The following is a 26,581-nucleotide window of genomic DNA, read 5'->3' as shown; positions in this document are numbered from 1 at the left end:
GGATGCGATCTCCCCACCCAGCACTCTCCAAAGCCCATCTCTTAGGGAAAAGTCTGGTGGAACTGGGTGGCATTTATTTAGCTTGTGTTCAATTTCTATCCTTTCACAACATAATAATAAAATAACAACAACAACAACAGCAACAATCTCACCATATCTTGGTCAGGAGAATCGTAAGGAGACTCCCACTTGATAACCGCAAAGGTTTTTGCCAGGTGCACTGAATGAAGGTGCCGAGGGGGGAGGCGACTGTCAGGAATCATCTTCACAACGATGTAATCGGAAGGCGGCCCTTGGTATGGGGATATCACACGTACCTTAAGGAGGTCAGCAGTTGTTAGTCGGTTATACAGCTTTCTAGCATGTCCCCTGCCTCCTTTTATAACCCACAGCGCAACAGAGCAACCGCTGCCACTCGATTCAATAAAAGCGACTTGACTCCGGGAAGTTTATTTCAAATCAGTGCTTCCCAAAACTTGGGTTGCAGCTGTTTTTGGACTACGACTTCCATCATCTCTAGCTAGCCGGACCATTGGTCAGGGATTATGGTAACTGTTTTAAATGCACGTCTCTGTATTTTGCTACAAGGCCATTTCAGCAAAATGGCGGTGTTGAGCGTGGAGCTGGCGCAGAACGCAGCAGTCTGTCAGCTCACAGAGCTTCCCATCTGCAGCATGTAACTCCTGCACTTAAGGATCTTGCCTGTCTGAACCAAATCCGAGGTCTTCCCGTTAAGATACATTCACGAGGAATGTGTCAGAAACAAAAGTATCTCTGGAAACAAGATTGGAACCAAATCTGAATGGCTTTATGGCAAGGGTAGCCGACCTGGTGCCCTCCTGGTGTTGCTGGACTACAACCCTCACCATCCCTGGCCATCAGGCATGTTGCTGGGACTGATACGAGTTAGGAGTTCAGCAGCTGGAGGGCACCAAACTGGCAAACTCTTCTATACAATGGCAGCATTGAGTAAGGAGAGCAAACATCTTTCAGACCATAAAGGGCACCATAGCCAATCAAGTCTGCATGCAGAGGTGAAACAGCAACCACCCACCCCCACCCCCAAAAAAGCAAAACGTTTGCTGGAAGAAATTCAGTTCAGCCTTAAAAGGTTTTTATCTGACACTGAAAAAAGTGATGACAATGGGGAGGAAATTCCACAACATGTGGAACAGAGAAGACCCTGCTGTTCTCGTTTAGGGACTTTTATCTCACAAAAAGAAGGAACCTATTCAGAAGAGCCTCTTCCCAAGATACCAAAGGCATGCTTGTGCATGCAGTGTACATGGCACATGTTAGAGTTGCCCAAGCAAAAATACACTGGCGATCTGCCCCTATGAGCTTACACTAGAACACCTTGAATGGGTACAAGGCTGCTAGCTGTTAACAGAATACGCCGCCACCCTGAGAATATCGTATTGTTCTTTGTGGCAGCTTCCTCAAAGTCGTAGAATAGGAGCACAGGAACTTGCCCTTATACGGAGTCTTGCTCAGTGTTGTCCACACTGCCTGGCAAAACAGCATGCCAGGATTTCAGGCAGGGGGTCTTCCTATCTGGAGATGTCAGGGATCGGAGTGGGAGCCTTCTGCGTGCCAAGCAAAAGCTCTCTCCCTGATCTATGGCCCTTCCCTAATCAGATGCCCTCTTTTGATATTGAATTTATATGCAACAACAGCCCAAGCTGCATTGGTTGGCAGGAGCGGGGAGGGGGAGAAGATCAATGGTGCACTCCTTACCAGAAATAAGTACTGCTCATCTCTGTTGACAATGACTGTAATGTTGTGCAGTGTGGTGGTGGCATTGGTGGGATTCCTGTAGAGCTCCAGGAAAGATGTAGCATAAAATATGCCATATACCTGTCAAGGGGGGGGGGCGGGGAGGGAGATGCAAGCAAGAAAAGCACATTGAAACTCTTTCCCCACCCTAAAATCTTGCAAACAAATCCACTGAATTTTCCAATCCATTAATAATAATAATAATAATAATAATAATAATAATAATAATAATAACGTAGTCATCCACTGTTGCAGTGGTCTTCGTGGCAAACTGAACTGATGCCTGAAATTTAAAAAGGAATGAATTACAGTCATACCTTGGTTCTCGAATTTAATCCGTTCCAGGAGTCAGTTCCACTGCTGAAACCGTACAGAAACCAAGGTGCGGCTTCCAATCAGAAGCCATGGAAGCCGCATCAGACATTCGGCTTCCCAAAAATGTTCGCAAACCGGAACACTCACTTCCGGGTTTGTGGCGTTCGGGAGCCAATTTGTTCGGCAACTAAGGCGTCCAACTACCAAGGTACGACTGTATCTTCAAGAGTATAAAGGGTTTTCTGTCTGGTTGCCAGCTATTAACTCTGGACCAAATGCACATCCCAGCAAGTGGATTTAACACTAAAAAGGTATTTACTGTAAGCCACATCTCTCACAGCCAATCTCTACAACTTGGAGTAAGTGGTGCATGGGAGACTTGGGTTCAAATCTCATTTATAAAGCTCATTGAATGCTCTGAGCAACTCCCTAACTTAAGTACTACAAACCTGGAAATCCTAAGTTCATCATTTGAGGCCCTCTGAAAGATGAGGAGGAGTGGAAGGTGGCAACATGAGAAGGGGCCTTTTCAGTGGTGGCTCCCAAACTGTGGAACACTCTCCCCAGAAAGAGACGCCTGGTGCCACTGCTACCAACTTTCAGGCACCAAACAAAGATGTTCCTGATTAGGACTTAATTGGGGTCGTAGGGTATGATTATCTGCAAGCCTGTATTGATGTTCAACTTTAGTAGGGTGGGATTTCTCCTTTTTATGTTATTGCAAGATGAACACTTTAAGTTAAATTTCTTTTTTAGATTGCATTTTAAATTTCGTGTTTTGTACACATTCTTAACTGTTAGTTGCTTTGATACATTTTTTTGTAATAAGCAACAAATAAATGGCCTACCACACTGGCTTTGGATGGGATACACACCCTGAAAATAGGAAAACCATAAGCTTGCCCCTTTTTGATGAAAAGCCGTGGTCTTTAACAGCTGGGCTATGTGGCATCCTGAACACAGGATTCTGCTATCTGGGACCAACATGTGACATTTAGAAAGAGCACAGGCTCTTCTGCTCTATCTGGGGGATCTTTCCACAAGAAGAAAAAGAAAGGAACCCTTACCACATTCTTGGGGCCAGTCCAGTTGCACTCCACCGCTGTCTGATTCACAGCTTTGGCTTTCAGACTGGGAGGGGGCGGTCTTGTGCCGCTGGTCACCACGTGGGCAAAAGACAGGGGGCTGTCACCCAGCTCCGTCTTGGCCCATGCAGAAATCTCGTACTGTGTCTGAGCTGTCAAGTTACTCACTATGGAGGGTGGAGAAAATAATTGGGCTAAGCAGGGATGTGGATCACCCTCCCCAAATAAGAAGCATGAGGCTTGTCTAGTGCCCAGCCAAAACAACCTCCCACTTTGGCAGCCCGTTTCCAGGTTGCAAAGGGTTTTGCTTGCTTGCTTGCTTGTTTTAAAGAGGGGGAGCATTCTGAAGATTTTGCATTTGGCCCTGTGAAATTCACCTGATTTAGTGGTCATGTGGGCCCAGTAGTGGTAGGTTCAGGTAGGGTGGTGTTGCTCACCAGCTTTCTGAACATTTAGCATTTCTGCTGTTCCCAGGTGAGTCGACTGGGGTGAATCCAGAGGGCCAGCCCAAAACACTTTGTTGCCTAGGGTGAAGTACAAGGCAGTGCCTCCACCTCCCCTGTACATTCCCTGTACAAGAAGTTCACTAGACTAGTAAATGAATCTTTTTTCCCCGTTCATCCAATGCACCTGGGGTCATCAGCTAGCTTAGGTAGTGTGCAGCAAGCCATGTGACACACAGAGCAAGCATTGTACTTCAACACCTTCCTGCCCGCAGGCTGATGCCTCACCCCTGTCCAATGATAGGACCGGCCCTGCTGATCAGTGGTAATCCTCCATTAGATGTTGCCAGGTGAAATGAATATTCCGGTGAGGCTTACCAGTTTGTGCCGACTTTCCCCCATCAATGAGCAAGGATATTTTTTCTTGTCTGTGGGTGTCGAAAGTCCAGAAGATTTTCACAACGTAACCATTCACCTGTCAGGAGGCAGCAGAGAATGCATGGGACAAATAAGTAAGACAGTGCATGTGTTTTAAATGGTGAGTTTGAAGGACCAAAAGCTCCTTGTAAATGACTGGCCACTCCTACATATGTCAGCTTGGCCAGTCATTCAGGAATGAGGATTATTATGCTATAATCTGCTCTGATTCTCCTCCCCATCTTTGGTTTTGAAAGGCAGCTCTCTAAGGAACTTGGTGCAACAGAAACATAATGGATCATTGTTAACTAAATTAAGACTGATTAAGTGCAAGGCAGAAATATACTCTATTATATTTGCACCTCCCAAAAAGGCTCTGTCAGACGAAATGGGTACCAATACTAGGAATTTTATTATGTTTAAGATTCAGAGTTAGTGTAATTAAAACTTCTGTTTGCCTAGGAATTGCAAACCCCTAATGGCATCATGATTGTGGTTTATTTGCCTCATTCCCAACACCTGCTCCCAATCCATCATTGCACCACCTTAGAAAACCTTTCCAAAGCACACCATTTATATGCCACTTCAAAAAAAAATCTTTTGTGTGGTTTATTTGAGCTGGGCTTTTCAGCCATGAATTTTTATTACCTGGATGTTAGCTTCCATTTTAAGGGTGAAGCTTATGGAGTTTTCATTGTAGCTATCAATATGGATCGTAGGTGGTGGAATAACTAAGGTAGAGAGGAAACAGAGAAAACTGGCATCAGTCACTAAACTGAAATTTGCAAAAATTTCAATGGAAAATTCTCTTTTTGTGTTTTCAGCTTACTCTGCCAGTCCATCACAGTGAAAGTATCTGGACACTAGTAATGAACTGGTAGATTGTGACACACAAGTAGGTCTCAACAGCCTTTAATAAACAACAACAACAACAACAACAACAACAACAACAACAACAACCCATTCGGGCTGATGTATACGTTGCAGTCCCCAAAACATGGACTGTAAAATCTCACATTCCCACTCCCTCTTGCATGCAAAGTCAATGCCAACCATGATTAGGAGTATGATTTGACTGTGCTGAATTAATTACAGTCAATCCTCTTAAACTAACAGTTGAAACCAAGTACCTGCACCCCTGATGCTATGGGGACTCCCACTCCCATCAGTCAGAATGGACAACGATCAGAGATTATGGATGTTGCAGTCCAGCAACAAGTTCCCCATCCCTGCTCCAGGGTTAGGATGGATGTTGCTACAGGCATCCCAAGGTGTGTGTGTGTGTGTGTGTGTGTGTGTGTGTGTGTGTGTAGGGGGGCATAATTTATAGGCAAGAGGGGGTGAGCTGGTGGGGGGGAAAGGCCCATTCTCACAGTCCCATTCCTAATCATTCAGCCCATATTTCACCAACCTGACACCCCTCGAGATGTCGCTGGACTACAATATCCATCATCCTGATCATTTACCATGGTGGCTGGGGATGATGGGATTGTAGTCCATTAACAGCTGGAGGGTAAAAAAAAAAGTGTTGTTAGTAGAGAATGGTTAAGTTTGGGAAAAGGCATAGCTGCTTAATGTAGCAAGTGATTAATATTTACAATATGTGCAAATCGTTAGCTACTATAGATGGATTTGTAATTGCCACACTGCACAGCCTAGGGAAGAGAGCGAGAGGAACATAATGAACATCCCAAGGCTGCCAGTGAATATATTAATATTAAAATAACAAAATGTGAGACAGCTCAGACTCATTTATAGATTTAGGTTTTTTCTCTCTCTGGTCTGCTTCTTGGTGCAGCAAAACAAAACAAGAGGTAAAAGAAATTAATTAGTTAACAGTTTACCTTTGCCTTTTACGGTTCGTATGGATTTGGAATCACTCCAGTTTCCCACTCCACGGCTAGTTACCGCAGCAACCTTTTCAAACGAGAAGGCTAGTTAATATGCAAGAAGGCATGCTGTTCGACTTTTAAGTGAAAACAAACCAGGTTTACAGGCGACAGCTGATGGGGAAACGGTGTGCAAGGCAACAACATGCCTTGCTTCTGTTCCTCTGCAGGACAGCACTGGGTGGGCAGACTTGGGAGCCTGAAAAACGAGGCTCTGGGAAGCAAGAAGCCTCCAGGTGCCAGTAGTAGCCAGGGGTCCTGACGGCTGCTACAGCAAGGCCACTTCTCTAACCCTCAACTCCGCACCATCGCCTCGTCCCACCTGCTCTCCATCCCTCTGGTAATGCCTGGTTTCACGCAGGACTCAGAGGAGCAAAAAGGAACAGGGAAGCTTCTGTTGCCGCCATCACAGACTGTCTCTGATGTGCAGGAGAGTTTCAAATGCAGTCTACTGAGCTGCATGGGGGGCTGCTTTTCAAAGAAGGGTGGGGCACACAGATATTTGTTATGCAGCTGTCAGGCACTCAAGACCCGGGTGTATGGGCATATTTTGGGCAGGCACCAATCAGCTGCAGGCTGGTGGTGCAAAGGGAGACCATGATGCCCACCTACCCCCTTCAGCAACATGTTGACCAAGTTGAAGGAAGGCAGCAGGTCTAAGGAGGGGCTATAGCTCACCGCTAGAGTACCCACTTTGCATGCAGAACATCCCATTGTTTAAACTCTGGTCTCCCCAGACAGAGCTGGGAAATGCCTGTCTGGGTCCCACTGTTAGCCATGGATCTAGACCAAGGGGTATTGGGTACCTGTGACCCTCCAGATGTTGCTGGACTACAACTCCCATTGTCCCTGGCCAACTCACCATGAAGGTGGATGAAATGCGTGCTCCAACACTATCTGAAGGGTTGCAAGTTCTGCACCCCAGAACTAGATGTGACAATGGTCAGAAGAGTGCAGCGCCAACACAGAATTATGCCCCACCCATCAGCTGATGCCACCTGCCCACTGAAATGACACCAGCTGATTGACAGGTGGACATTGTTTTGAAAATATAAGCTCCACAGGCCAAGCTTGGCCCGTGAGTTGAGTTTCCTTCCTACACACACACACACACACACACACACACACAGAGCTTCTCAAGATCAGAACTACTCCTGAGCTCTGGGGCAACAACGAACAGGCCTTTGCCCTCTTCTGCGCAGCAGACCAGAAGCAGCCAACCTTTTGCAAACCAGAGAAACTATTATCGGCAACACCCACACACCCCAGAATAGAAGACCTATTTCATGTCTCATTTGAACAGGGATACAGGGTGGCATTGTGGTCTACACCACTGAGCCTCTTGGGCTTGCCGATCCGAAGGTCGGCGGTTTGAATCCCTGCGACAGGGTGAGCTCCTGTTGCTTGGTCCCAGCTCCTGCCAACCTAGCAGCTCAGAAGCACGCCAAAAAGTGCAAGTAGATAAATAGGTACTGCTCCGGCGGGAAGGTAAACAGCGTTTCCGTGTGCTCTGGTTTCGCCAGAAGCAGCTTAGTCATGCTGGCCACATGACCAGGAAAAACTGTCTGCAGACAAATGCCGGCTCCCTTGGCCAGTAAAGTGAGATGAGCACCGCAACCCCAGAGTCGTCTGCAACTGGACTTAACTGTCAGATATCCTTTACCTTTACTTTTTACAGGTGGCGGAAGGAGGAGGGACCCTACCAGCACCAGCAAAAGCCTCTGTTGTTGCCTGTGCACCTGTGACTTTCACTGCTGACCTAGTGTGGAGAATACTGAGCTGAGAAGCCCAAAAGGCCACTTCTCACCTGCCTATGCGAGGGGGGTGTTATAAGCAAATCACTTTCAAGATATATACTCACTCTGACTGTATATAACATGTTGACCTGCAGGCTCTCTATCTCCGAGTAGTTGCTGGCGGCTCTCACAGACGACCATTCCTTGGAGCCAGCTCTGCTGTATTCCACCTAATATGGCAGAGAAGAGGGAGGAGCAGTCCTGGTTTGCAGCTAAAGCAAAGCATCAGCAGACCCACTTCTTCAAGACAATGCACTGGGTGGAAGTGAAACTTCCAGTCTGAGCTGTCCTCCCCAACTTCCCACTGGCCAGGTCAGCCAAATCCTTTCAGCTCTAGGAATGAGGCCCCAGGACAAACTACCTGATTATCATTTTGCTGCACACCGCCCTGATATTTTATGATATGGAAAGTACAGTAATACTTTCGTGAGCACACACATTTCTCCAAGGCTCTCCCTTGGTATGGCATCAGTCCGGTTAATACTTACAACATATTCTCTGATCAGGCCGTGGGCATTCGCTGGTGGTGCCCACTGGCAAACCACAACGCCTTCAGCTTCTCTCTTCAGCAACAACTGAAGATGCCGGGGAGGGTCTGGCACTGGGGGGGGGGGAGGGAGGAGGAAAGGTGGGTGGGTATCATTAGTGACAAGGACAGGGCCGGCCTAAGGCATTTTGCTGATTGCACAAGATTACACCCCTTCCATTCCATGAATATCCCATTGCACAGAAATGTTTTGTCATATACAGAATCTGGCCTATAAATGTTAACTAACCAATGTTAAGTAATAGGTTTTACTGAAAGATAGTTTGGATTTCCAATGTTACAATATCTCGACTCCACTCTTGGCGGCCTATTGATGCCAGTTTCTGGGAATTGAAAATGGGGAAAGACCCCACTTGCCGGCTTCCTGTAGGCACTTGCTTACTCCATTAGCCTAGACAGGCCACTGGCCTCATCCAGCATCACTCTTCTTATGCTCTTATGAGTCTCCTTGGGCACATTTACGTGGAAAAGCAGCACACAAATTGAAATAATAAATAAACAATGCTATCTATAGATGCTGACCAGACTGGCAACCAAATCTGACTTTAATGGTTGTGGGGAGGGGAAGCAGCATCCGCCAGTACACTTGAGGGCTACCTTGGAGGGCACAAGGCAGGCCACAGGACACACAGAGCTCTTGTCTGTCCCCTGTCCCTCAACATTTGTTGCCTGAAGCAGCTACCGTATTTTTCGCTCCATAGGACGCACTGGACCATAGGGCGCACCTCATTTTTAGAGGAGGAAACAAGAAAAAAAATATTTTTCTGGTTTTCCTCCTCTAAAAGCCCTGTTTTGTTTTGTTTTGCTTTTTTTTGAGGATCAGCTAAAAGTTTTGCAGCTTTTTTGCAAAGGGAAAAGCCCTGGCTTTTTTGAGGATCAGCTAAAAGTTTTGCAGCTTTTTTGCAAAGGCAAAAGCCCTTTTTTTAGGATCAGCTAAAAGTTTTGCAGCTTTTTTTGAAAAGGGAAAAGCCCTGGGGTTTGGGGGGGGGTTGAGGATCAGCTAAAGGTTTTGCAGCTTTTTTTGAAAAGGGGGAAAAGCAAAGCTCCTTTTGCAAAGGGGGAAAAGCAAAGAGGAAAAGCCCCATTTTTATGGGGTTTAACTCACATTTCTGAAAAATCTTAAGGAAAGGGAGCCTTTCTACTGTTGCCAGTCAGATAATCTAATCAGCCAGTCACATGTCCTGGGGAAAAAAACAACCTCCCTCTGCAGCACATTCAACAAAGGAGGGCGGGACTGAAAGGGAGCCGGGACTTATCTCTCTCCCGATCTCTTGCTGATCAGCTGCTGAGCGGGGTCCTTTCAACACTCCCTTTTCTCTTTGTAAATTAAATAGCACAATCTGCTTTTGGCCCCTGGGCAATTCAGCTCCAGGGACCACCATTCGCTCCATAAGACGCACAGGTATTTCCCCTTACTTTTTAGGAGGGAAAAAGTGCGTCTTATGGAGCGAAAAATACGGTAATTCGCTCTGCCTCCCTCTGCATAAGGGGAAAGCATCTTTCTAATCAAGTTTTGTACGCTGAAATTATGTATGAAATAGCAATGCCACCCTGAGTCACCACACAGAATTTCAAGCCTAATTTCAGCGGAGAAAAGGACAGGAGTTGGCACCCTGTGAGCAACAGGGTACACCCCTGTTAGCAGGTGTGCAACCGTGTGTACTGTGCTGGCAAAATGAATGAGCCCAAATAACTGCAAAATAATGCAAGGGCAATGGATCGTGCAGAAACGCTGCAAGCCACGTCCTCTGTGAATCGGTGCTTTGGGCTTAACAAAGGCATCTTTCATTCTGTAATTAATTCCACATGTGCCACAAACGAGCGAGCCGACTTACATCCTTCCGGGGTACGCAAGGTGATGAAGTCGTTGGTGTTGTACACTCTGCTCAGGCACTGAACCTGAACTTTGACCTGGTACGTGCTGTCTGGCTTCAGGACTTTCAAGACGCTGTTGGTTTTGTTGCTGTGGGTTTCTAAGGATTTCCACACGCTGTCTCCAACCATCCTAGATTTGGGAGTTTCAAAGAAGCATCAGCAACACTGCTTCGAAATGTAAATCAGGCAGGAGCCATTTCAGAAGCTGGACATCATGGAACTGGCTCACACAAACATAATCCATCACCTAATTCTACTGTGGGGGCATGATCATTTTGGTACTCTTACAGTGTCAGCAAGGCATGGTCTGTGACTCTCCAGACGATGTTGAATGACAACTCCCATCATTCCTGACCAGGCTGGCTGAGACTGATGGGAGCTGAAGTCCAACAACATCTGGAGGGCCAAAGATTCCCCATCCCTGGTCTATCTAAAAGGAGCACCTATATCAGGCACAACCAAAGGATCTCCACTGGCCTTTACTAGAACCCACCAACCAAAGCCATGGCATGCAAAATGTTGACTCAGGCAGAAAAACCTAAAATGGGACACAAGTTGTTGTTTTTTTTAAAAATGTATTTTAAGTTTGAACAGAGAGGAGGCAATACATCTCGCCAAGAGCATCATTTGGGCAAGCCCTGAATAGATCGTTCCACAGCCAAAATCAATTCTTTTTTACAACTCCTTTGGGCTACATTCAACTCTTATAATCATCTTTATCCCTCTTCTCCTTCTGTTGCTTTTTTCCTCTGTTTACATACATTGTGGTCTCCTTGGGGGCAGTGCCCTTGATTCTGTTTGCTGCAAATGGACCTCTGTAATTTGTTCACGGTATAATAACAACAGCTGCACTAATAAGCTCGGATTCAATTAGGTGTTTGCACTCACAGCCCGATTTTAGTTGTGACTGTTATGCTAAAACTGCCCAGCCAGGCTACCTGTAATGGATATTGTAGACGCAGGATGCAAGGGGCATCTTCTTAGGGCGGGTCCAGGTTAAAGTGATGTTGCCGGAGAAATCGGCTGTCCATTGGAGGTTCTGCACTTTATAGACAAGAGTGTCATCTGGGGAAACAGAATGTAAAAATTCCACATTTGGTAGAGGCTAGGGAATGAGTTTACACAATGCTTATCACAGCCCACAGTGACCAAGTGATGGGTCAGCTTTCACACCTCAACCTCGGCCCTCCAGATGTTTTGAGACTACAATTCCCATCATCCCTGACCACTGGTCCTGCTAGCTAGGGATCATGGGAGTTGTAGGCCAAAAACATCTGGTATTTTAAGTACGTAGCTTTTGCATTCATCTGCATCCCATCTGAATTCATCCCTCAAGTTCTGCATTGTGGGGGGGGGGGGCCTTTTTAAGTTTGCAAACCTGGCACTCTCCAGATGTTTTGTACCACAACGCCCATCCGACATATGCCACTGGGAACAGCGCCGGTTGCCACACTTCGAAAGTGATATTGTAGAGCTGAAGACCCTTCATAAAAGGGCAACCAAGCTGATCGGGAGGTGGGAGCAGTTCCACTACGAGGAAATGCTACGTCGTTTGGAGCTTTTCAGGTTAGAAAAGATGCGAGGAAGGGGATGTGACAGAGGTGTATATAGAATTATACCTGATTTGAAGAAAATAACAAGAGGCAAGTTTTTCTCCCTCTCTTGTCATTCCAGATGCCGGGGTCATCCTGGAAGAGTCAGGACAGGCAAAAGGAAATTCTTCTTCACACAGAACATAGTTAAACTATGGAATTCACTTCTGCAAAAGCTACTGGCGATAGCCACTAATTTGGATAGCTTTAAAAGGGGGAGCTGGACAAATTCCTGGAGGATAGGGCTGTCAATGGCTGCTAGCCCTGATGGCTATATTTTTACCTCCACTATCAGAGGCAGTAAATGCCTCTGAGTACCTTAAGCTGGGAATCACAAGCAGGGAGAGTGCTGTTGCACTGTCAGGTCCTGGTTTTGGGTTTCCCAGACGAGGCATCTGGTTGGACACTGTGAGAATGATGTTGGATTAGATGAGCCTTTCGGCCTGATTCAGCAGGTCCATACATATGTCCTTATGTTCACAGGTCAGCTCAAAGTCTCTCCAAGCATCAACGGGAGGTTGCAAAGCCTCTCAAAGGCAGTTTGCACTCATGAGATATAACCCAAAACTGCTATGTGTGTGTGTCTCTTTAGAATTCTGGCCAGCCTGCCGATCTCAGTGTCCTGGTGGGTGAGCCGAGTCTGGGCAGCCTCTCCAAATCAATATTTAATTAAAGAACTAAAAACTGATTGATGTTCACCCACCCCCCCCCCCCGGTGCTTTAGGAGGAAATTGGTTGAATCCCAAGGTGGAGAGGTGTAGTGGGGGCAGAGAGAGAAAGTGATCAATAACTATTAGTGTGACTATTATCTAAACCATAATGAATTGAGGGTCAGGGATTGTGCTGACAGAACAGTGTTCTGCCAGCAAAGAATGATGCATAGGAGAAGGAGAGGAAGAGGGGGAAGGAATCTGTCAAGACAGCATCTTAGCACACAAGGACTTTGCCAGGCTTGGGGAGCCTCTGGTCCATGGTCCACCTAAGGCCCAGGGGGGGGTCCGAAACTGACCTGCAAGGCATTGTTCATAAGAACATAAGCAGAGCCTGATGGATCAGGCCAATGGCCCATCTAGTCTAGCATCCTGTTCTCACAGTGGCCGCCCAGATGCCTGTGAGAAACCTGAAAGCAGGACCCCAGCACATGAGTGCTGCCCCCCTCCTGTCATTCCCAGCAACGGGAATTCAGACGCATTGCTGCTTCCGATTGTGGAGGCAGAGCACAGCCATCATGGCTAGCATCCATTAAGTCGTACCCTCCATGGATTCATCTAATGCCATTTTAAAGCTATCCAAATTGGTGGCAATCATTGCCTTCTGTGGGAGACCCGCAGTTTAACTATGTGCAGCATGAAAAAGTGCTTTCCTTTGTACCCATCCTGAATGTTCCAACGTTCAGCTTCACTGGAGATTGCAATGTTATGAGAGAGGGGTAAAAACTTTCTTCCACCCACTTTCTCCACGCTACTCATAATTGTATAAACTTCTATTGTGTTGCCTCTTACTCGCCTTTTCTCTAAACAGTCCCAATTGCTTTACCCAAGCCATGCCCGTCTGCCCTTCACCCAACATCATTTAAAGATAACAGGTGAAGATCTTGCAATCAAGAGCCTTCGGGTACACACCCAAATTGCTCCTTGTCCCAACCAGACTTGGATTTGATGACTTGCCTTTGGCGCCAGATGCAAACCCTGCTGGAACTGGTTCCACCCGGGAACTCCCAAGCACAACTAGTCCCTGCCAAAAGTGAGGTTTGCAGCCGTGGTTGGCTGCACTTGGGAGTTCCCAGTTCCCAGGGGGTGGTTGCTGTCAGCACCACCACCAATTCCACCGGGATGAGCCGCAGTTGGGAGAGTTCCCTGAGCGCTACAAGGTCTGCAGTCAGCACCAATCTGCTGACCCACTACTCCTCTGAAACACAGAAGACGTTGCAAAGCGTCTTGTGGTCCTAGCAGGGCAGCATGACTTACCGGTACAGTTTCCTTCGTCGCTGCTATCTGAGCAATCCAGGAACCCGTCACATCTCTCCATCATCGTGATGCAAGCCTCTCCATCTTCACACTTGAATCCATTAGGGCACGACAAGGTGCTGTGAGTAGCTGGAAGACAGAAAGAATAAAGCCGTGCACACATTACCATTTACTCTGCCTGCACTGCGTTCCCACCGCTGGTGTTTGAAGCCGAGTACGCATGACGCTAACCACAGTCCACAAGTATCCTGTAGTTCCTTGAGAAATACTTCTGTTTGGTGCATCTTCCCTCAAAACAGCTTACGTCCCATTTGAAAATGTAAGCTGCAGTTAGGAGGAGGTGTGTACAGTTGAAACAGTCATTGCACATGTGCAGATGACAGCACAGGTGCAGATGGAGGCATCAATGAATTGAGGTTTTGGGGCGGGGGGTTGCAGGCACAGGGAGACAAGTTGAGTGAATGCTCCCTTCCCTATGAACAGCAAGCAAGAGCACTTCACTTGCAGATTCAAACCTCTCCCTAGGAGTGAGCCATTGCTTGGATATCCACAGGTATCTGTGGCCCTTGTGCATAAACAGCCAGAGAAATAAAGAGGCACGTTTTGCACAATCTGAACCAGAGTTTGAGGAGGGGGGGGGGACAAGCAGGTAGGGGTGCTCTGCTCAACACAATCCTGATAAGCACTTACGGCAGTTCAGCTCATCGGTGCCATCCTGACAGTCTCTCAAGCCGTCGCAGCGCTTCCAATTTGGGACACATTTCTTCATCTGCTGGCACTCAAACTCAAATCGACTGCAGCGTCCGGTGACACTGGGCGACGTTGAAGTTGCACCGATTGCTGGCAGCGGGGGGGGGGGGGAGGAGAAGCATATTTTTTTTAAACCCACATTAAAAGCAAAACTAGATTGTGCATTTCACTTTTATGACTCACTGTTCCAAAAAAAAAAAAGTTGATTCGCTTTCTTCACCACCAGATGGCAGACTCTGCCTGCTGTGAGGGATGAGGACAACCTCAAAAAAAAAAAAAAAAAAAAAAAAACCGCTGAGCCAAGACTTCATCCACCCTGCTAATGGGATTCAGAAGGCTGGAGTGCTACTCCAGAGGAACCTCTGTCTCTGTTGCCACCTGCTGCTTCCAAACTTACTTCAGGGAAACGCCTTCTGCTCAAGAACCCTAGGACACTTTTCGGAATCGTTCTAAAGAGCTCGCTCAATCCATACGGGGTGCTGAACAGACCCTTGTGAATGAAGAGCAAATCCCAGGACACACCCAGGCCACGGAGTGGTTTAACAACCAGTCCTTCTTCCCAGGGAACTCTTGAGAATTGTAGCTCTAGGAGGTGGGGAGCTCCTAACGATTCTCAGCATCCTTAGCAAACTAGAAATTACTGAGTGGAAAGCTATGGCTGTTTAAAGTGGCACCATAGCACTTTAAATGTATGGTGTGGACGTGGTCCCAGGCAGACTTTTAGGGTTGCATACTGCAAGGAGATGTTAATGGTGGAGCCAGCCTGCCATTCTTGATCGGCTCAGGGAATCCCTGGACAAGCTTCTGAGCATGTCAACCCCTGCCTTCAGTGCTTCATATTGTGGGATGTAACACCACAAAAGCAGTCAAATGCAACATTTCCTGTTTGCCCAGAGTGGACACACAGGGGAATGTTGCTCCAGCCAGGAGGACTTCCTGTCACACCTGGTCTGGAGCATCCTCCCCCTGTGTGTGACCAGATAGATGGGTGTGACCCTAGGAGACCCTATAAAGGGACTAGTCACGCAGCCATCTTCCTCTCTTTTGCTGTGTGCTGGCTCTCAGCCAGCAGCACATTGGCTCATCCCTCACAGAGGATGAACCCACACTTTCCTCTGTAACTGTAACTACAAGCTAAAGCCTGCCTTCAGGACCATACTGTGAACTGAATGTAAGTAAACCTTATCATTACTTTTAAAAGAAGACTGTTGTGTCATTACTGTTTTTAAGAGGGAACTAAAGGGGATTTACCGGGAACAATCCAATCTGGAAAAGCCAGACTGGATTGCTTAATTGAAATGATTCTCACGAATCCATCAACTAGTTTCTAGCAATGTGCAAGGGAATGTGCTCTGCTACTAGCTCACTAGCATGAGTGAGGAAGGATAATATTTAATCAGTATATCCTCTCCTACTATCCTCAACATTCCCTCACATACGACCCCTTAGCTTTCTCCTCAGCCCCTTTTCAATGCAATGCAGACCACAAGCCCAGTGTGGGGCGGGGGGGGGGGAGGGGAGGGAGGCAGATGAAGAAGCTGTATAAAATTAAAAGCAGCCCTTAGCGAGGGAGCCTTACGTGTCGTGGGGCAAGCATCCTCGTCAGAGCCGTCTGCGCAGTCCCGGTATCCGTCGCAAACCCAGCTGTTCATGATGCAAGCACCGCCATTGCACCGGAAGTGGTTAGGCGAACACGTGGCAGGGGCCAAGGTGGTGACGGGGACGACGGCTGAACCTAAAATTAAACCGTTAAGAGAGGATCTCATCAAGAACAGCCTAGCGCAACCTGACCGCGGGTCTAGCAAGCATAGCTGTCAAGTTTCGGATTTGAAAATAAGGGATCAGCAGTCTCACCTCTCCCGGGGACAGTCACATGTCAGTGGTGGGCGGAGCCAGAAGCAAAAGTGGGCAGAGCAGCAATGTAAACTCCAAGCAGGCTCAGGCTCGGAGCGGAGCAAAAAGGAGGGCAGCCAGCAAAGAGGAGGGCAGCCATGTGCTCCACGCGACGGAGCCCCATCGTCTTCTTGTCTGATCCCATCAAAACAGGACAGGAAGCAGCAGCTGCTCAAAGGCAGCCAGGCTCCGCCTGCCAGCTAACCCTATTGGCTGGCTGAGGGGCTTGGTGGCAACGGATAGGGGCTGATGCAGGGGGAGGAATACACCCCCCTCTAAGCACGGGAAACGGCTCCCACTTGCTTTGAGGACTGAGGCTTTTCTTTCCAAGTAGGTGAGGTCTTCCCACCCAGTCCCTGGCCAGCAGGGGAGGAGCTGCTTCCATTAAAAACGGGAAATTTAAGGGAAATAAAAAATAAGGGAGAGCAGCGGGAAACTGCTTGAAATAAGGGAGAATCCTGGGGAAAACGGGATACTTGACAGCACTGCTAGCAACTCCTCCAAACAACTCCTTCCTTTTGCTTGCTTTCTTACCTCCGCAGGCCTTCTCATCAGACCAGTCACCGCAGTCGTTCTCTTTGTCACATTTCCACCTGTTAGGGATGCAGTGCCCGTTGTCACACTGGAACTGATAGTACCGAGAGCAGTTTGGAGCTTCGGTTGGGTTTTCTGAGGAGGACAAAGAGTTCCCATCATCACCTGCCTACTAAATGCAATTGAGTAAGCACAGAATAAAAGAAACAAAGGCCCTTAAAGTGAGGATTCATCAGCATTAAACGTTTAAAGCAGTTATCACACCACTTTAAACAGGCATGAATGAATCCCGGGAACTGTAGTTTGTTAAGGGTGTTGGCAGTTGCTAGGAGGCCCCTATTCCCCTCACAGAACTACAATTCCCAAAGTGCTTTAACAGTCAAGCTCTCTTCACAGGGAACTCTGGAAATTGTAGCTCTGTAGGGAATTGCAGGATTTCATTGCAACAATCAATGCAGATCTCCAAGTGTTGCCTTCCAGCTAGATCTGCAATTTTCAAGTGATCTGGCGTGCTTCTTCTTTTAGAGTGTGGTTTACCTTGATGTTCCATGGTAGGTAACAGAACTTCCACACTATTCTCTCGAAACGGAAGAATCTTGAGTTTTTCAGGGTCCCCTAAATGCTTAGCACCCTCCTAGGTGCTCTGCCCAAACACCTTCTCCAGAGTGACCCTAGGAGCCGATCCTCAGCGGCTGGCTGACTTCCTGTCACTCTGATGGGCACCAATCAGCACAAAGGGTGAGAATGCTTCATCTCAAGTGGTTTAAAATGCTCCCCTTTCATGCTGATTGGGTGGCTCTTGGATGCTGGAGACAGAAACCCAGCTACAGAAATAGTAACAGATCTTCAGCCTCCTGCAACCATGGGCCATTACACCACTGATGAGGAGACCCTGCCCCAAACAGGCCCAACCTTTGGGTTCCAGCTTCATAGGGGGCTGTTCCTCATCCATTTCCATGATGGGAGAGAGAGAGAGAGAGAGAGAGAGAGAGAGAGAGGGAGGGAGGGAGGGAGCAGCAGGAGCAGCAGCAGAAGGATTCTTTTTTCTTTCCCTTTTCTACTCACCACAGTTCGCCTCATCGGAATAGTCCCCACAGTCATCCATGCCGTCACATTTCCACACCAAACTAATGCACACACCATTTTGACACCGGAAGCTAAACTGGTCACAAGTGTGGTGGAACTCAGGGTCTTGGGCTGCAAGTAAAAGAATTCATTTTGTTGTTTTAGAAACCACTACAAATGACATTATCCAAGTCTGTGCCTCCTTGGCAATTGCTACTGCCTCCCCACCTAGCATATGTAAAAGCTGCAGCTATTAAGGCAATGTTTTTAAGATTCCACCCCGTCGCTGCCTCTTCCATTTGGTATACATGTGGACAAGGCAGAAGAGAGCCTTTACAGTCCCAGGGCAGCACAAGCCCAGCTCCTTGCTGAGGCTGTGTTGGGTCCTCCCCTTTTAGACTGACCATTTATATTATGCTAAAATACAGGGTGGCTCAACCCACCCTGCAACCCTTGGCAACGTCCAAGTGAAAAAAAACATGTTAAAAATTTATTTTTCATGTCATGAGTTGTTAACAAAAGCACATGCATCTGCTAGTGTACTGATTTTGTTTAACATTAAATGAATCAAATCTACTAATTGGGTTTTTATTATATATGTTTAATTAAATATATTTGTCTATATTGTGTATATTAAATGTGTACACTATGATCACTATATATCAATTGCCTTGATTGTGTGTATATTAATTTCATGCATTGTGTATATTAAATAATATTAACTATACAGGGATACCTTGGTTTATTAACTTAATCCGTTACGGAAGTCCATTCTTAAACCTAAGCATTCTTAAACCAAGGCATGCTTTCCCACAGCAGCGGGCAACTCAATTTACAAATGGAACACACTCAACAGGAAGCGGAACATGTTCTCATTCCAAGGCAAAGATCACAAACCAAAACACCTACTTCCGGGTTTGCAGCGTTCTTAATCCAAGTTGCTCACAAACTAAGCTGTTCTTAAACCAAGGTACCACTGTACTGTGAACACTTTTAATTTATGATATGGAAATTTAATTCAGGGTGTGGCACGCAGGTTCTGTGTCAAAGTACTCTTGTGTCAAAGTACTTTTCACTTGGTGTGGAAGGTTGGACACACACATACACTCCGGGGCGCGGTAACAGTTACTGTAGAGCTTCCGGCTCATGATGATGACTCCTTTTTACTTCAACAGTTTTCTCCTTCCTATTTTATGGTTAATTTTAAATTATTTTTAGGTTGTATCCCTTTTGTACGCTGCTTAGAAACTGCCATATTAAGCAATATATATAAATCATTAAAATAAATAAATACTATGTGATTCAACTGCGATCACACGTTACAAGTAATGGGGCTAAATTCAGCGACAGGGTTATCTAACGCCTGGCATTTATATAGCGCTTCAGAGATTGAATCATAGAATCATAGAATCATAGAGTTGGAAGAAACCACAAGGGCCATCCAGTCCAACCACCTGCCAAGCAGGAAACACCATCAAAGCATTCCTGACAGATGGCTGTCAAGGAATCTGCAAAGGCTGCTTCCCATATATTATCTTCTTACCATAACCTTGTAAGGCAACAGAGTATAGAGCCGTGCATATTGTGTAAATGTAAAATTTGCACCTGCGGCTTAGCCCACTTTGGCCTTTGGCGCCACCCACATTGCCATGTGGCCCCCTGGAAGCTTGCTCAGAAGGAAATGTGCCCCTTCCAGGCTGCAAAAGATTCCCTTCCTCTGCATTGCATTGGCTCAACAGCACAGAAACTGGAGATTCTGTAACGTCTCTACAATTGTTTAACGAGAACGCCCTTGTGGCTCTTTATCTCCAAGACAGGAAGGTTATATGAGAAAAAGGTGGACCAGCTGCTATTGCAGAGTGCTTAATTACCATGGTGCCCAAGCCTTGCCCTGCTTGGAAAAAAAACAAGCAAAGCAAAACAATTTTAACAATGCCATTCTCGGTCGCTATGCTTACAGCATCCGGCATAGGCAGAGTCTTCATCTGAGCCATCTCGACAGTGCACGGTGCCATCACACACCATGGAACGCAGCAAACACTGCTGCCGATTCTTACACACGAAATCCATGTAGCGTGTACAGATGGGCTCTGCAGACAGTCAAACAATCGGACAGAAAATAGAGGATTTTAAAAGGTGAAGAGAACCAGGGTTGTGTTTTCCTCCCCCACCCCCAATCCCCGCAACATCATGCCTCAGCGTTCTCTTTTAGAATGGACTCTCCCTTTGCTATTTACTTTGGCTCATCGCTTGCTTGTTCAGTGAATAGCCTAGTTGCACGTAACAGTAAACCATGGTTTAATAAAACCGCGGTTAATTATTAAACTGCTGCTTAACATTACGCGTGAAGCCTGCCCGGGGTTTAAAGCGGTTTGGGCAATTTATCTCCTGATGTTCATGGATCACTTCCTCACACCACCAATCCCCCCTATCATCCCAGCGCACAACCCCACAGGCGCACTCACCACAATGCTCTTCGTCAGAGCCGTCAGAGCAGTCGCGGACCCCGTTGCACCGCTTGCTGGAAGGGATGCAACCCCCATTAGGGCACTGGAAGCCGTTGCACTTCTTCTCTGCTCAGTTCAGTTCAATTGCAATAACAGAACAAACACAGAAAATATTCAATGACGAACAACTTCCAGGATGTGCCACCACAGATCAAAAATGCTCCACCAAAGTGGGGCCGGGTAGAGAATTAAATGGCTGGCATGAACATCAAGCCCAGACCAAGAGTGAACACACAAAACTTCCTTCACCAGCAAGGGTGAAATTGCAGAAATTGGATCACATCCATCTATCTATCTATCTATCTATCTATCTATCTATCTATCTATCTATCTATCTACCTATCACATTTATATCCCACCTTTTCTCCAAGCAGACCAAGGTGGTGTGCATGGTTCTTCCCCTTCTCACTTCATCCCACAACAACCCTGTGAGGTAGGTTAGGCTGAGAAGCAGTGACTGGCTCTAAGTCACCAAGTGAGCTTCACGGCTGAGTAGGGATTTGAACCCTGGTCTCCCAAGGTCCTTATCCAACACGCTAACCACTACACCACACTGGCTCTAACCAATGGCCCCTGAATATAGGAAGAGGGTTGGGTTTTCCACAAGGTTCACCCAGGACTCCTCTCCTCCCATTCCCTAACCAAAGGATAAGAAACAATGGAACAGGAGTTTCAAAAAACAAACAAACCACCCTGTTTCTACAGAGAAGGCAGGGCAGGAACTGGGGTGGAGTTCCTCCCACATCACAAGGGACAGTGTCTGAAACAGCCTCTCCCAACCTGGTGTCATGCAGATATTGTTGGATATCCTTCCATTCCTGACCACTGACCATGCCGATGGGAATTGGAAGCCAAGGGCATCAGGCTGGGGAAGGTAGTCTTAAGGTTTCTTCCAAGACATTTGGAGTTCTTTTTAGGTGTACCTTAGAGGTGGGTGGATTGTGGACGTAAACAAAGACACAATGCAGGTCGCATCCAAGTTCCATCAAGTCCAGTAGAAATAGTATTGTTAAAAGACGATATTTAAGAAACATTTATATTATGTACTATCGTTTTGTTTTCTCTTTTGCTGGTCTATGACCGTAATAAAGTTTTTTTTTATTATTATTATTATTATTATTATTATTATTATTATTATTATTATTATTATCATCATCATCAAGTCCAGCATCCGGTTTTCTACAGGAGTCAGCCTGATGCTGCTGGGAAATCAGCCGCAACAGCTGTTCAGTGGCATTCAGATGGACTGAATTTTTGGGCCTAGGTCTTGGAAGATGTAGACCCATGCCGCCATCATGGCCAGTAGGTAGACCAAACTGCTGCAGTCCCAGCCAGCATGGGAAAAGGTCAGGGCTGATGGGAGTTGTAGTCTGACAACATCTGAAGGGCCAAAGGTCATGAAAAGCTGGTCTAAATGCTGAGGTGGGAATGAGTGGGAGGAGTACCTCACTCCACAGTCTCTCTTCCAGAAAGAGACACGTGAAATCATACCTGGGAAGGCCGACCCATAGCATGTTCCACCCTTAGATAAAGGTAAGGCTGCACTGAATGAGAGAAACCTCCTAATAGGGCTGGTGTGGCCAACATGGCACCCTCCAGATGTTTCAAACTGCAACTCTCATCAGCTCTGACCATTGGCCACGAAGGCTGGAGCACATGGGTGTTGTAGTCCAATAACACCTGGATGGCACCATGCTAACTCTGTATTAAGGGACCTAGTCCTCAGCCAAACATTCCAAGACCTCCTTCTCTCCTCGAGTGTGCTGCGGACTGTCCATTTAGGCAGAGGGAAACCATCTTCCACCCTCCCCAGTGCAGCTGAGAGCCCCTCCCATACCACAGTTGGTGGGGTCCTCATCAGATCCATCTTGGCAGTCGGCGTCACCATCGCATGCCCACCTCTGGGGGATGCAGTGCCCATTATGGCACTGGAAACTGGAGGCTTCACAAGTGTGGTACACTGCTGAAAAGCAAAAGCAGCAGATACTCTGTTGAGAGGCAACCTTAAGAACGTAGGAAGGTGTCTGACACCAACTCAAGAGCATTGATCCATCTGGCTCAGTATTGCCTACGCCCATCAGCAGCAGCTCTCCAGGGATTCAGGAAGGAGTCTTTACCTGCGCTACATGGAGATGCCAGAATCAAAGAACTGCACAATTGGAAGGGTCACCTAGTTCAACCCCCTGCAATGCAGGAAAAACAGTTAAGGACCTCTTGAAAGATGGCCATCCAGCCTCTGTTGGAAAACCTCCGGTGAGGGAGAGTCCACCACCTTCTAGGGTTGTCCACTGTCGGACAGCTCTTACAGTCAGAAGGTTCTTCCCAATGTTTAGCTGGAATCGCTTCTCTTGAGATCTACTGGTTCAGGTCCTACCCTCTGGAGCAGCAGAAAGCAAGCTTACTCCATCTCCATGGAGACAGCCTCTTCTGATATCGGAAGATGGCTACCGTATCACCTCTCAGGTCTTCTCTTCTCCAGGCTAAACTTACCCAACTCCCTCAAACCACTTCTCATAAGATTTGGTTTCCGGACCTGCAGCTGATTACAAGGAACCTTACAAGGGTATATTTTAAAGGTCTAACAGCCTACATTGCCACATTTCCCTTATTTCATGATTTTAAATCTCTGCTGGGGTTCTCTCATCGAAGAGTAGTTTCCCAAACATGGATCTTGGCATCCAGGAATACTCCTTTTATATCCCTGCCACCACTAAACCAACATATCTAAGGAGGAATATTCAATGATGGAGAGGCTGGCCAGCGCAAACAGGGACTCAGCAGGAGAAGAAAAATTGTATCCTGTATATTGTGGGGTTTTGAGGTCTACATACTGAGACCTACTGCAGGTGCCACAGGAGGAAAGCACAAGGCTGGGTTAAGGAAGCAAAAGTTGATGAGCTTTTAGGGTTTCATATTGTGAGTAGGCAGAAATGGACAGGCTGCAGTTTATTAGCGCCTCATGCAAATGGACCTGGCCCTGGCTCTCAAGCCAGGACTCGTCTATCTCATTTTGGTGCACCTTTACCTTTTTTTAAAAAAATAAAATTGCCAGGACTCTATTTATCAAGAAAGGAAGTAACGTTCGCCATAATTGAATTGCACGCTACTTACTGCCAACATGCAAGTGACGTGCTTCCTGATATTCTAAGCTGCTATGCTCTTCCGGCAGTAATATTCTATTAAGAATCACTGTGAAATGCAATTATTTTTGATAAGAGGCATGAATTCAGCCTGCACAGCCGCCAGATGAGCTGCTTCTAAAATAACTGTTATCCTCAGATAATTTCAAGCCAGGCCTTAACAAAATAACATTCAACAACAACAACAACAACAACTGACTTTTCTGAGTGGGCTGCTGTGCTATCATGGAAACTCGCAGGAAAGATAAGCCACTGCAATGTTATGTATGTCCCTCGAGTACCTATGCCGTGAGAATACCAACTGCTCCATCCTGACAGCCCTCAGGGACATGAAGACAAATCCAGTCAAGTGAGAGCCAATAAAATATCTGTGTTCAACTCCAAATGGTGGTTTCGAGCTACAGAGCATTATAATATCAGGCTCCGGGTCCTGATATATCAAGGATCAGCTCTCCCCAGATGAACCAACCCAGACCCTGTGATCATCATTGGTGGTCCATCTCAAGTGTGCCACCTCCACGGGAGGTCTGGAGGATGGCAACATGAGGAGGGCCTTTTCAGTGGTGGCTCCCTGCTTGTGGAATGCTCTTCCTGGGCAGGCTCAACTGGTGCCATCTTTATCTATTTTTATGTGCCAGGCAAAAGCTTTCCGCAGGCATTTGGCCCTTAATTTGAAGCACCTTGTGGCCTCTTTTAGTGGGGCAGGATCTCTGTCTTCCATTTGCACAGACCGTGTTTCTTAGGTTTTTATTGGTTGCGTTTGTTGAAAACTGGTTTTGGTACTTTCTATTGTAAGTCGCTTTGGGTGACTTTCGTGAGGGAAGTGACTAGTAAATAGAAATCGTAATAGCTAAGCAACTTTGTGAGGAGCGACCACAGTTCTGTGACGGGGCACTCAGTTTGTGATGCAAGGAGGTTCTTCAAAGGTGGGAAACTCTGAGGTTTCAAAGGAAGACTTTGTCCCTCCTTTCCCACAGAGGCCGCAGTTCACTTCTTCCCTTGGTTCGGAGCATACCTACTTAGACACAGCTCTTCGCCTGTCTCTCTCTTCTCCTCAGGCTTTTAAGTTATTTTCTTCCCTCCCTCTTTTTTCCAGCTTTGCCCCAATTCACTAGCATCAAATACAAAAAGCACAAACAGCCTATCTCCTCAGCCTCCTCTTTTCCCCCAGAGCTTATCTTTTTCCTGCCCTTTCCCCCCCTTAATGCCTTCTTGGGGAAAACAGTGAGGAAAACATCAAGGCACTGATTTCATCAGGGGGCGGGGAGGAGGCCAAAGGGAATTATTTTGCTGTTGAGGGGGAAGATTCACTCTCTTCACTGGCAAGAGACTGATAATTCCGTTGCTGAATTCTAATTTCTCCCCTCTTGTGTAGAAGTCAAGAGGTGTGCAGAACAAGTTGTGTGTGTGTGTGTGTGTGTGAGAGAGAGAGAGAGAGAGAGAGAGAGAGAGAGAGAGAGAGAGAGAGAAGAATATTTTTTTAATCCTAGGGCTAGAATTCAGTGCTTAAGCCCTGGCAAATTTGCTCTGAATAAGTGTTACCATTCCATCTTCTTCTTCTTACAAACAATTCTGTTTTCTCCCCTTCCATAATTTCCTTGGACATGCATAGGTACATGTTCTTCCTAAGGGATGTATCATTAGTTTTAATATTTATGAACTGCCTCTCTGCCCAAAGACTTTAGGCAAGGTGCACCTCTAATAATAAAAACGTTACATTTCCTCAAAAGTTGCCAGCCAATTTAAAACACTGCAGGCAAAGATAGAAGAACAGAATTTCCAAAAAAAAAAAAGGACAACTGCGGTTGAACAGTATCAAAAGTGACAAAAAAGTGGTGCCACTGATTTTTTTTAATAAACAGTAACTTGGATAAAATATACCAGGGTCAGAATTAGCTGTAGTATTTGTAGTCTACTGTGTTATTGACATACTTTCCCTCCTCATAATATGTCTAGAACGAGGTGCAGGGAATTTGTATTCAAGAAGAGAGGAAGAGGGAATCAGAGTTATTTTATTTAATTGTTAAACCTCTATCCTACAAATGAGAGGGAGAGCCTAAAGCCAAGGGAGAAAAATCAGTGTTTTCCCACTGAAGATTACCCCACAAATGCAAAATAATTCTCCAACGAAACCAAAAAAAAAAAAAAAGGTCAAACCAAAATGCTAAAGAATAATCAGGTCATTATCAATTCCCACCAAGGATTCATTGCTTGCATAAAATGGAGGGAAAGAGCTCACTAGTGCAGTTTGCTTCATCAGACCAGTCTCGGCAATCGTTATCCCCATCACACTTCCATGACAGACGAACACACATCCCTGAGTTGCAGCTGAATTCATCCTCGCGGCACTGGTGGGTTTCTGCAAACATGGCGGCAGGGAAAAAAGACCCAGGGAAGGCAGTGTGAGAATTCAAATACAAAGTACTGAGTTATAGTGAAAGAATAGATTTCTTATCCTAGTTATACCATTTTCCTACTGATGGGGCAGCTGCTTGCAGGAACCAGGTAACACCGGTCCTAAAGGATCTTGACTGGCTCCCAGTACATTTCAGAGCACAATTCGAAGTGTTGGTGCTGGCCTTTAAAGTCCTAAATGGCCTCAGCCCAGTAGGCCTATACCTGGAGGAGCGTCTCCACCCTCATCGTTCAGCTCGCACACTGAGGTCCAGCGCCGAGGGCCTTCTGGCGGTTCCCTCACTGTGAGAAGTGAGGTTGCAGGCAACCAGGCAGAGGGCCTTCTCAGTAGTGGCACCCTCCCTGTGGAACGCCCTCCCATCAGATGTTAAGGAGATAAAGAACTACACAACTTTTAGAAGACATCTGAAGGCAGCCCTGTATTGGGAAGTTTTTAATGTTTGATGTTTTACTATGTTTTTACAGTATATATGCTGTAAGCCACTCAGAGTGGCTGGGGAAACCCAGCCAGGTGGGCACAATATGAATATCAATCAATCAATCAATCAATCAATAACAACAACAACAACAACAAC

General features: G+C 46.5%; 1 protein-coding gene across 2 annotated transcripts in view; it reads right to left on the bottom strand.

The window, feature by feature from the left end:
• Nucleotides 1-26,581, bottom strand: part of SORL1 (sortilin related receptor 1) — a 117,319-nt gene that overhangs the window by 6,767 nt on the left and 83,971 nt on the right. The window contains exons 25-43 of one of the 2 annotated variants that reach the window (XM_033171434.1): nucleotides 25,831-25,950; nucleotides 22,289-22,411; nucleotides 20,410-20,517; nucleotides 19,903-20,034; nucleotides 17,945-18,076; nucleotides 16,880-17,014; nucleotides 16,032-16,187; nucleotides 14,393-14,542; nucleotides 13,703-13,831; nucleotides 11,082-11,208; nucleotides 10,104-10,273; nucleotides 8,210-8,322; nucleotides 7,787-7,891; nucleotides 5,881-5,953; nucleotides 4,685-4,767; nucleotides 3,998-4,094; nucleotides 3,159-3,343; nucleotides 1,738-1,857; nucleotides 153-317 (exon numbers count right to left, since the gene is read on the bottom strand). In XM_033171434.1, coding sequence (XP_033027325.1) covers nucleotides 153-317; nucleotides 1,738-1,857; nucleotides 3,159-3,343; nucleotides 3,998-4,094; nucleotides 4,685-4,767; nucleotides 5,881-5,953; nucleotides 7,787-7,891; nucleotides 8,210-8,322; nucleotides 10,104-10,273; nucleotides 11,082-11,208; nucleotides 13,703-13,831; nucleotides 14,393-14,542; nucleotides 16,032-16,187; nucleotides 16,880-17,014; nucleotides 17,945-18,076; nucleotides 19,903-20,034; nucleotides 20,410-20,517; nucleotides 22,289-22,411; nucleotides 25,831-25,950 — 2,423 coding nt within the window. Of the gene's footprint in view, nucleotides 1-152; nucleotides 318-1,737; nucleotides 1,858-3,158; nucleotides 3,344-3,997; nucleotides 4,095-4,684; nucleotides 4,768-5,880; nucleotides 5,954-7,786; nucleotides 7,892-8,209; nucleotides 8,323-10,103; nucleotides 10,274-11,081; nucleotides 11,209-13,702; nucleotides 13,832-14,392; nucleotides 14,543-16,031; nucleotides 16,188-16,879; nucleotides 17,015-17,944; nucleotides 18,077-19,902; nucleotides 20,035-20,409; nucleotides 20,518-22,288; nucleotides 22,415-25,830; nucleotides 25,951-26,581 lie in introns of both variants that reach the window. The other variant, XM_033171433.1, reaches the window with a different exon arrangement.

This window comes from Lacerta agilis, chromosome 15 (assembly GCF_009819535.1).
Source record: "Lacerta agilis isolate rLacAgi1 chromosome 15, rLacAgi1.pri, whole genome shotgun sequence".
Lineage (NCBI taxonomy): Eukaryota > Metazoa > Chordata > Lepidosauria > Squamata > Lacertidae > Lacerta > Lacerta agilis.
The sequence above is the reverse complement of the archived record's forward strand: the minus strand, read 5'-3'. Positions and strand labels throughout refer to the sequence as shown.